The 11,663-nt window shown below is 36.9% G+C and overlaps 1 protein-coding gene across 1 annotated transcript; it reads right to left on the minus strand.

Annotated features, from left to right (window-relative positions):
- Window positions 1–4,105: 4,105 nt before the first annotated feature.
- Window positions 4,106–10,024, minus strand: LOC103966548 (tRNA modification GTPase MnmE-like). Its single transcript, XM_009379719.3, is given in 10 exon segments — window positions 4,106–4,425; window positions 4,562–4,786; window positions 4,888–5,006; window positions 5,281–5,419; window positions 6,400–6,459; window positions 8,699–8,902; window positions 9,026–9,147; window positions 9,327–9,465; window positions 9,567–9,997; window positions 10,000–10,024. Coding segments are annotated over 10 exon segments (1,659 nt in total). The 3' UTR covers window positions 4,106–4,230.
- Between the last annotated feature and the right edge of the window lie 1,639 nt (window positions 10,025–11,663).

Raw genomic sequence — 11,663 nt, forward strand, 5'->3', positions numbered from 1 at the left:
TGCAGGATAATGAGCACTAAATGCATCTGAACATAACCATACTCACCATAATCACTATCATTGTGAAATACTCACCTGAAACTTACCTGGGCCTCCGCAACATCAACAAACATTATGCATATGTATACTAATGCATATACTAACATGTAATGTAATTGACACGGCATTTAAAAACGTAAATCCATTTAACACAGTTCTGGGAAAATGCAAAGCATATATACGTGTGTGTGTGTGTGTCTACATATATAGAAAACCAAAAGCCCACTCACCTGAGGTCTGCGCTACACTCCCTAGCACAAATATCGAAATGTCTCGAATGATCATTGCCTAGAACAAATATCAAACCACGTCTCAAAATTCTTACTGATAGAACACGTAATTTACATAAAACACATCCCCAAGGATGTTCTAGAATGATTTGATACCCATTGACCAAAAGTCAACCGTCGGTCAAAGATCGGCGGTAAAGTCCACAACCCTACGTAACTCGATCTGGGAGATCTGCATCTCAGACTTCCGATCCATAACTTCCAAATATCCACATTATGCTTCTAGAACAACATACTAAAGTTTCATTACAATCCAACGGCTGGAACTCTGCCAATTACAAATTTAAGTGGCGGTTAACGTTTTATTTTATAAATTTACAAATCCAATTCGGGAAGATCCGTACGTCGGATTCCTGATCCGTAAGTTTCTATGGTCCTCAAATATTATGTACCATAATGTATTAAAGTTTAGTAATGATCCAACGGTCGGATCATCGATTGCCATAATGTTCAAGTGGCGGACCTTAATGACATTTCGCCGGATTCTGCAAATTTAGCAGATTTTCTGGGCAATCTTTGGAACTCCATATCTCACTTGTTTGTCAACCAAATTTGACCCATAATACGCCAAAACGAAGCTAGAGAAGTGTAGAACAAGATTATACCTTCTTGGAGTCCAAATGGTCGCCAAAAATGACCAGAAAATGGCCTGAAAGACGGTTATCCGTGGGAAAACAGGGAAATTCGCCAGAATTTCTGGGCAACCCTTCAACGTCCATAACTTTGTCAATACTTAATGAAATCAAGTGATTAAAAAATGGAAATCATAGTTCTCGACGAGAATAAGATATTGGTACCTCACACGATGGCTATCTAGCCGTTATTTGGCCGTAAAACGCCTCGAAAGTGGCAGAGGTAGCTGGAAATTGGGCAAACTTTAAATCGTTATAACTTTCTCATTTCTCCACCAAATCACACGATCGAAACTTGAAAATTTATCTACACAACATGAGGAATCTATTTATACCTGTTTCGAGTTCAAAAGATGGTTGGGAGTTGTCTGAATCACGCTTAGAAGTCTCTGCCCAAAACCTTGTTCTTCGAACTCAAGGTTAGGATTCGTTTTCAATGAAACAAAACTCAAAACTGGGTTTTTGGTGGTGAAGACATGCAGATAATGGTGGTTTTGATGTTCAACAAGCCGAATTTTTGGTGATGATGGTGGTTTGTTTCACAGGAGAAAGGGAGAGCTGAAAGAGAGTTAGAGGGTTAGGGAGAGGAGCTACGGATGAAGAAGAAAAAGAAAGAGAGAGAGAGTTCCAGAAAAGTGGGGGTGGCCCCACATGGCACTCATCCAATGGTCAGACAAAATACCACATGTGTTTCAAATGTCAAATTGTCAAAATACCCTCAACATTTAAAGGTTCGTAGAATCTTCATTATAACCCAAATTACATTCCGCTTGCACCCATGCATCCATAGTGACGAGTACTACGAGGATACGCCAAGAAAACGAGTCTTACGTGACACGACGCAGTAGTCAACAAAAGTTAACACATTTTGCCTCGAAGGGCATTTTTGTAAATTCACTTATTAAAATTATAAAAAACCCGTAAAATTGGGAACGGGTCGTTACAAAGCATATATAAACACTCGTGATTAAACCCTCCACATCTCATGAATAGTGTTTGGGAAATTTTATTTGAACCCATGTAACATCTTTCTACACCCAACTTAAATTTAAATTGTTAATTGTCTATTTTACCCTATTGCATAAGTACTATTAAGTACAAAATGAAATTAATAATAAAACTCAAATTTATCAATAAGCCCATTAAACACTACCATCACTTCTTGTTTATTCTATATTCATTCTGGCTAAAACCCTAATAGGTCTTGTAGAGAAAAACAAGTTTTTTTATTGATGGATGGTGATTTTGAAGTTTTGAATCCTCCAACTAAGATACGACTCACTTTATGAATATTTTGTTCATTTGATTTCAATTTTTTTTTTAAGTTTAGAAGATGAGTATTTGGGTTTCAATTTTTTTCATTAATCCCGAATGGTTTGTTAAACTTTCTGCAATTAGAAAATTCTAAGGAAAAACTTCTTACCAATGTTTCTAGATTATAAACTTCCTTGCTTGTTGATAAATTTAAGGGGATGAATTGTTTGATTTTTTGCTTATGCACATCAGTAAAAAGAAAAAAGGCAAATATCTGGGTTTGGTAGCAAAAAGAAGAAAAAAAGTAGCCATGGAAATGCTAGTGGGAAGAGGGGGGTGGGGCAAGGACGCCTCTTTTGTTTTAAAAAGAAAAAAAAAATCAATTACATGTTGTTTTATAAAGGAAATGAGTGTAAAAATAACTTAACATTTTGAATTGGATTTGAAAGGGTAGTTAAGGTAATAAATTTGGGTTTAAAGAGAGATTAATTCTTTAATAAAAAACAATATAGGTGAAGAGAGTAAGTTGGGAGTAGAAAGTGGTTACATGGGTTTAAAAAAAATTCCCATAATGTTTTTTATTTGAGTGCAAAATTAATGAAATTAACAATAATTATTGTAAAAGTGTGAAAAATGTAAAAAAAAAATATACAATCACTCGTAATGACAAGCTTTACAACTTTCGTGAAGAGGTCCACTTCGAAATCTAACACCATAATCCATAAACCTTAGATTTAAATTTAACCATCCATTGTAGTTTACACTTTATTCTACTCACCGAATTTCATTTTTCAGATTTTCTTTTTTGAAAAGTGATCTTTTAGCGGATGTAGAAAAATGAACGGTTTAGATCGTTGATATGACATTTTGATATTTACGGTTAACTAAAATATGAGTTGATGTTATATAGTTTCTAGAGGCTTTATAAACTTGAAGCTATATTTTCACTGATGGTAAAACTCTTAACGTAATGTCAACGATCCGAACAGTTCATTTTCCTACATCCTCTGAGAGATCATGTTTTCAAAAAAGAAAATCTGAAAAAAAAAATATTGGTGAGAAGAATGGAGCATAAATATAAATGACAATCAATGGTTAAATTTAAATCTAGTTTATGGATTATGGAAAACCTTAGTGAAAACATTGTCAATATAACCCATTAACCCTTCAAGACAATATATCAAGCAAAATGTTTCAATACCATTTCCTTTGGTGATTGATGAAAATTGAAGGGTTTTATTGCAAAAAATGTGCAAAGTTCCTCAGCCTTGAAACGCAACTCTCTTCATTTTGCATATCTTTGAACATTTCCATTTTGTAGTATGCACTAATGTTTTTTCATTAGGCACATATTTTGGGGTATGTAAACTTGAAAGACAAATGTTTATTTATTTATGTTTTGAAGTAATGTTTATGTGATAATGTGGTATGTATATACTAATTTACTATTATGTTTTACATTTTTTTGGGTTAAATTATGTTTTTCATTTTCATTATTTGTTGATTTAAAATATATATTTCTTAACGAGTAATGGGTCGGGTCATATTACCTAATAATATTAACGGGTCGATTTCAGGTCGGATCATATTACTCGTTTATTTTAACGGATATTACACGACACAACCTCTTAAATTATCAAGTATGACACGAACACGAAAAATACGACACGAATGCCAAGTCTAATTTTAGCAACCAAATGTTGAAAATGATCATTTCAAGCAATTTCCCTTATTCTTTTCACTTTTCAATTGTTATTTTATTTTATTTATTTTTGAAGACTTGTGACATTCTATGCTTCATTCTTTTATTTCTACGATTTGTCTCGTCTTCTCAGTTGGCCACTCCCACGACCAGGGTACGGAGCACGGTTTCATGGAGGAAGAGAAGTATGTTACACAGGTGGTGAAAGGGATTAAGGACTCACGCGTCGGATGGGTATCTAACTTGGTCTATTTACCAACACAGAACTTGCTACAAAACTTTGTTTGGATCAAATAATATTTTTAGGCATCTTCTATTTACCAATACAGAACTTGCCAAAAATGTTGGACAAAACCTCCTCAGAAATGTCTTCGCCGCTTATTTGCCCAAGGGCCATTGCTGCGTCCCTCAAATCAATTGTCCAGAAGTCGAAAGGCATTTCCTCTTCGATTGAGGATTTCAACCTCACAAAAGCCTCCTTGGTCCGAACAAGCTGCTCACATTGTCTCTGATGATTCATCAAAATTTCAATATAACAATCAGAATCAACCTCTGATTATAAGATCAATCTAAACCAAAGTCAATGCATTTGTTTTGCCTTCAATTATGAGTAAATGGAAAGAGATTAACGATACGTAGCAAACCTGGTTGACAGTCCGTTTGCGGCTCCCAACGCAAATTTTGTCGAGGCCAACAATCTCTAATATTGCCGTCTCTAAACCTTGGATTCCTTGACCAGTGACAGCAGATGTCAAAACATGCTTACTGAACAAATTGATATCCTTCTCAATCCACTCCATGCAATCAGATGGAATGCAGTCTATTTTGTTAATTACAAGAATCATTGGGGTCGAGGATCCAGTAGATTTCTGTAGGATACAATGAGTCATTATTACATGCTTGAGTGAAAAACAGAATGCTTGATAAACAGAGAAATGTACGTGTTATATGATTCAGAGAGAGAGAAAACCTTATTGGATTGTATTCTATTTAGAAGTTCGGAGTCTTCTGGAGTCCAGCCATCAACAGCACTTATTGCCATTATAATAACATCAGCACCCATAGCAACTGCTTCAGACCTTTCAACACCTGTGATAAAGATAGTCAAGAAGTGGATAAGCAATACCAGCAGGAGTGCCATGGTACGGCCACCATACATCAAGCAATATGCATATCATTCCTCCTCAACAAACTCAACATTGGAGGCAGAATTATTTCACTAATGCTCAATGGCCTATTGAAAATAAACATAATCTTATGCTACTGAAAAAGAAACATCGGCACGACGTAAGTTTGGCTTGTGCATCTGGTTTGAAATCAGAGGATCACTAGACATCAAAAGTGTGAAAAGACATAACCTTACCGATTTTTTCCACAATGTCATTGGTTTCCCTAATGCCCGCTGTATCAAGAAGGGTTACAGGAATGCCATGAACCGTTATACTGGCTTCAACCACATCTCGAGTGGTCCCAGCAATTTCTGTAACTATTGCTCTCTCAGTCTGCACGCTAAAATTAAAATGCGCTGCTCAATAACATCTCATACTACCAGTAATTGCTAAACAGAACAAAAGGAACAACACCTAAAGAGGAAGGACCACATATATGAAAAAAATGGTATATTTTTAAAATATCTTTGTTCCTTTTACAATACAGTTGTTCTACTATAATTACTGCTTATTGTGCCCACTTTATAAGTCAAAATGTTATGAATGGAAACACTTACGGCTCGTTTGGTACACATGATTGGATTGGAACGGATAACTCCTTAATTTCAAGGTATATTGCAGGTGGAGAATAGTTTTCTCATTGGAGGGGATTAGAAGAGGACTAGCTATGAAGAAAATTGATCCCTTCTAATCCTACCATTTTACGGAGGATTGGAATGGATAAGTTTTCGTCGTGAGTAACCCATCGTCTATCCTCTAGGTGGTCATAATTTTATAATTTATCCCTTCAACCATACCTTTAATTTAGTAGGATATCTATTCCAATCCAATCATGTGTACGAAACAAGCCCTTAACTGTATTACTCATCTCAAAACTCACTGAAAGAAGTACAAAAATAACGTAAAAGTCATTAGCTTCCAGTCACATTTACTCAAAAAGAGACTCATGGTTATGAGAGTCATTTTCATATAGGCACGCCTATACAACTTATTTAGAATCCCTTCCCTTATAAGTGCATCCATATTTTCTGGGTTTATTATTTAAAATGCATATTACTGAAGATATAGTTCTACAAAGAGCTTAATAAGTAATATTATACTAGTCAGGTCTGTCAGTGGTCATCTCAATCCAAACGGGCAAACTCACTCCAAAATCGCTTGAGCACAACGGTTTTCCAAAAATCAACCGTTGCCAGGCAAAAGGAAAAAAAATGATATAAGGCAATCATTACTAGTTTAGTGTAGGACACACCTGCAATTCATTAAGAAAACAAGCAATCATGCCCCAAAAAGATAAAATTGTCACCACATACTTTGCTCCATGCATTGAGGAGACTTGAATTCCCAACGTTTGGACGGCCCAGAATTGCTATCTGCAAGATTTAATATGAGCTCAATAAATCAGAAGCATGCTCAGACTGCAGAGAATGAATACAGAAAAGACAAGTGTATTTAAATTTTTAAAGATACAAAGGAAACCAAGTAGCAAACCCATATTACCATAATAAACAGAAAATGTAGTCCCATTTAGAGAAGTGGATTTCAAGTTAAAACAAGGAAAATAAATCTATATCTGACAGTGTAACCGCCTCAAAGTTTTGATCATTAATACCCAAAATTTAGCCCCAAATTTCATAAATGTCACTTTCTATGAACACTTTCAGATATATCAGAAAACCCACTTAAATAGACCTAAATACCCTCAAAATTAAAACCAAATAAATTTAAGGGGCAATACCCTACTACATTGCACAATAAAGAATGTGATCAATTCATCGTATCCATTCTTCTCCTTGGGTTTAGGAACTGGAACGAGTCGAGGGCAGCATTTTCGCACACCCCATTGTTTTGTTTTGATTGGTTCGTGAGGTCATTCTGCTACAATTCAGAACTTGGTAAGAGGTGTTATAGATTAATTAGATTAATTAGTCAGGGTCCGCGAAAGGTCTTTTTTCTTTCTATTGGTGGTTACATATTTCTAGCCCTAAATTCGAATGATCCTCCTTTTTTATCAAAAGAGGCAGAATTTCATTCGAAGGCCAAAGGCTGATTCAGTATATTAGAGAGGAGACTCTCCTCAAAAACCAAATCACAAATGACAAACGGGAGGTTCCTCAAATCAAGTACAGACACCATTGTTGAGGATAGCTACTCTTGTCAGGCGATGAGCAACTTTGTTTGCTTGGCGGTGAACATGGGAAGAAGAAGCTCCACTGATGGAACGCACGAGGGCCTTCGCATCTTCCACTATCGGTCCCATCGAAGAGAGGTTAGTGGAAGAGTCTTGAACTGCCGTGATGATCTGGATAGAATCTCTCTCAATAATGATATTTTGATAGCCCCTCTCAACCGCCAAAATCAAACCTTGCCTGACAGCCAAAGCTTCCGCATGCACAGGGGAGGAAACACAATTGAATGATCTACTAAGATCCCCAATGAAAGCACCTTCAGAATTTCTGATGATAACTCCAACACCACCCTTGTGGATAGACACATTCCAAGCTCCATCAAAATTGATCTTTAGACAACCACTAGGAGGATGGGGTGAGAATTCACGGTGAGGAAAAGTCACCATCAAGAACTCTTGCCACCAGCCAATTGCCTTGGAAGCAACCACATTCGGGGCTACACACTTGCTGTCCCACAATTTCATGTTTCTTGCATTCCATATGACTCAGAGCATTATCATAAAACAATCAAAGTCATACTTCTTTAGGACACGGCTAACCTCAAGAGCCCATATTTTTATTCATAAAGCAAAGTCCCTGATAGAAGGAATTCCCAGATAGGAAGATAACCAGATGCACTTGGAAAAAGGGCACTCCATCATGAGATGCCAAGTGGATTCACCATTAGCTCCACTCAGCACACACCTGTTGTCGGTGGGGATACACTTCTTCGCTAGATTGACCCTTGTAGGAAGTATATCAAGACAGATCCTCCAAACACACCTTAACTTTTGGAGGGACATGAGCATTCCAAACTTTGTTCCATAGAAAATTCAAATGATCTTCTGAGAAAACTGTTATGGTCTAAATCTTTGTCCTTCAGTCTACAATCATCAGATTAGAAATTGATTCCAATGAGTTAGAAACCTTAACCAATATCATGTCTTAACAGACGATTGTACAAAGAATATTCTGCCACCACAGACATGTATCAACTATAGCCATTGAGTTTCAGCCATGAGTGGCAAATTTACAAGTCTGTACTCAGCTAGTTAAACTCCAACTTCATCAACACCCACAACTGCTCCACAATGTTTACCACTCCCTTTGTGGAACAACAATCCAAAGAAGTTCTATTCAAGTGTTTCAGCTTTTCTGTGTAATTCGGTTTTGATCTTGAGGGCATTTGAGACTCTTCACCAGAGTTTTTGGCCATATTTGAAAGTTTTATAAAATGTGACATTTATGAAATTTGGGGTTAAATTTTGGCTATTAAAAATAAAAACTCTAAATACATTCTGTGTAAATTGAAGAAAAAACATCAACATCAGGATTCAGTTACAGTAGCATCAGATATTTATAAAGTAACATGACCTGAGTTTACTATCATAAAATATCCTCCAAAAAAAGGAAGAAATGTAAGAAATCCATTTTTCAATTGTACCTGTAATCCAGATTGCAGAAGTTGATCATAATTGGCTGTCTCCAGAGCACTCTCAACATCTTGCAACATAGAATTTATTTTATTCACAACTTCATTTGTATCAAGCGGCGGCATCTCATCATCGAAATCCAAACGGGCTTCAATTTCAGTAAGAAGCTCAATGCAATGAGCTCTTATAGATTTTACCATGGAAGCAAATTCACCCTGCCAATGTTTAAAATGGTTTTCCGAGTTGATTATCATTTCCCCAAATAAGGCTTACATAAATACTAGTAGCAATTAGTTTCTGAAACGCATAAATTATACAGACAAAACAAAGACACATGCCTGAATAGCGGCCAGTGCTGCGTCTGCTGCAGCCGCAGACTTGGCTGAAATAAGTCTGTCAATATTTTCAGCTTGTGTTAAGTCCACGCGGCCATTCAGAAAGGCATGGAGAGTAAACTCGCCTATATTGAGAAAACAAACACACACATTAGTGTTGATGAAAATGTGGTGCCTACTCTTTAGTCCTTGCATAAGTTCAAATTCGAAAAGTTCAATTCTTTAAGCTAAAATATTCGATAAGTTAAACATCTTAAGCCGAAAATTCGAAAAGTTGAAAAAAGATTAAGCTAAGAATATGGACCTGGTTCTGCAAGCCTAGCTCCAGCTTCTACACAAGCTCTGAGAACACGATTGTGGCACACTTGGGTTCCATGGCACTGAAGCTCCACCGCATCTTCCCGCGTGTAAGACCTTGGCGCCAACATGGGCACAGCCAAAACCTAAATGCAAGCAAAAGGACGCCCTACTCGTGTTATCATCATTCACACAATTCAAATTTCAATTGCATTTCACTGAAAGTGAAATTTGAATAGAAGAGTACCTCATCGACAACATTGCCATTGGGGTCCTTAACAACGCCGTACTCCACCACATGGCTAGTGGGCCGCCATGCTTTCTTCGTCTTCTTCTTCATTGGACGGAAGACGCGGCCGACAATGGCCACCGCGGACGGACCCGATAACCGTACAATCCCAACCGCACCGGGTCGGCCTCCCAGGGACGTCACGATTGCCGCGATTGTGGTCGTGCTCTCCAGCTTCTGGGACCCACTCAGTACTCGCTCGTCTCTGCTGAGAAGCAGGGTCGGGGTCTGCAGCTGGGTCTTGTCCAGAGAAGAGTTGGTGAAAGCCGAGGAGTGGCAAGAGGGTAAATAAAGCGGGAAGCGAGGGTAGAGTTTGAGAGGTTTGGGAGTGAGGTGGAAGAGGGGGGGAAGTGAGGTGGAAGCTATGGCGAATAGTGGCGGTAAATGGCGAAGCGGAAAGCTGAGAGCAGAGCCATTGATGTGTTTGCCGCCGCTGACGGCGGATCTTGCTCTTAATCTGATATTTCTATGGAGAGGATTTTCACCTTTACGTTTAGCTAAATTATTAGTTCCGGCTACTCACTATTACCGTGATAATTTTCCCCTTTACTTTTAAGTAATTGTAAATAAAACATCTTAGTTTATATCCCGTAAATAATGAATTCAATAATAAATTAATTTTTTTGTTATGCGATTTAACCAAATTTCTTATATTGTTAATTTAAAATATATTATTTAAAAAAAATGTATTAGTTCCTTTAAATTTCTGTGTGAATGATTATGCGTGACCCAAGGCCAATTAAAATATTCAGAAGTTTATGTGGCATCTATGATCTACCTCACATTGCGGCACTTGTACATCACTAATTTGAGTTAAACACCGTTATCCAAAAAACACTAAAAATTTAAAGGTAAAAACAATTGACACGTGTTTTTTCAAATCCCTTGCATAGTGTGTAAAGACGGTTCCCATACCAAAACTCATCAGCGTCAATGCCCAATTTCTTTTTGTGGTTATGAAGAATGTACCCATGTTTTGATACAATAATTTGTTTGGTTAATTTTGATGAATATATCATGTTTATATATATACACACACAAAATAGTATATTTATATTTTAATATTTTTAATCCCACAAATTATGGTTTTTTATTTAAAATCTCATTTATATAAACAACTAATTTAAAAAATATAGTAACCTACATAGAAATAAATGATCACATTGATCCAAGGACCTCGATCAAAAATTAAAAACCAACAAGATTTCAATAAAAAAATATTCATAGTTAAGGACTGCATCCAAAGTCTTCCAATCATAGGAATCAATTATAGGGTTCCTTCTTATAAATACTTGTACATTGTAATTTTGGAAATTATCAAAGAAATATTCAGCCATATTAAATTCAATTTGTTATCTCTTGTTTTTTTTTTTTTTTCTTTTGGTCGTTTCTTCACTTCTTCTTCCTTTTGCAATCAAGCAATTGATCCCTCGAGCCCATTTTACATCATCATTCAGATTCCAGTTCTTGAGGAGGACCCAGCATAACCAATGAACAATTCAACAATTGTTGGCAATGATGTCTCAGAAATTGGGCATTGACGCTAAGGCTAGTGTCAACCATGCTACAGGCGTGCTTTCCAATTTTGGTTCCACAAAATGGGTAGTAGATAGTGGTGCCACGGACCACGTATCTAATCTTCCGTTGGCACAAGCAACGGTAAATCCACCATTGCCGTCAGTGGGTTTGCCAACTGGCACTAGGGTTCCAATTGATTCAATTGGAAATTTTCATTTCGGCTCGAAATTTTCTCTTTGTGATGTTCTTGGGATTGCATCATTTATGATCAATTTGATTTCTGTGAGTCATCTCACTCGATCATTACGATGTTCTGTAACGTTTTACCCTGATTTTTGTATTTTGCAGGACTGGAAGACGAGGACGATAATTGGTTGGGGGTGACAACATAATGGGCTCAATTACTTGGTGGACGGCAAAGAAGGCAAGGTGAAATCATCACCTACTGTGTCTTCGAAAGCATTCTCTATTTGGCATCATTGGTTTGGTCACCCATCCTTACCAAGACTTCAATTGCTAGCTAAGAATTTTCTTGAA

This window comes from the organism of the source record quoted next, unplaced genomic scaffold, assembly GCF_019419815.1.
Source record: "Pyrus x bretschneideri cultivar Hongxiangsu unplaced genomic scaffold, Pyrus_bretschneideri_v1 Contig2, whole genome shotgun sequence".
In the NCBI taxonomy this organism is placed as follows: domain Eukaryota; kingdom Viridiplantae; phylum Streptophyta; class Magnoliopsida; order Rosales; family Rosaceae; genus Pyrus; species Pyrus x bretschneideri.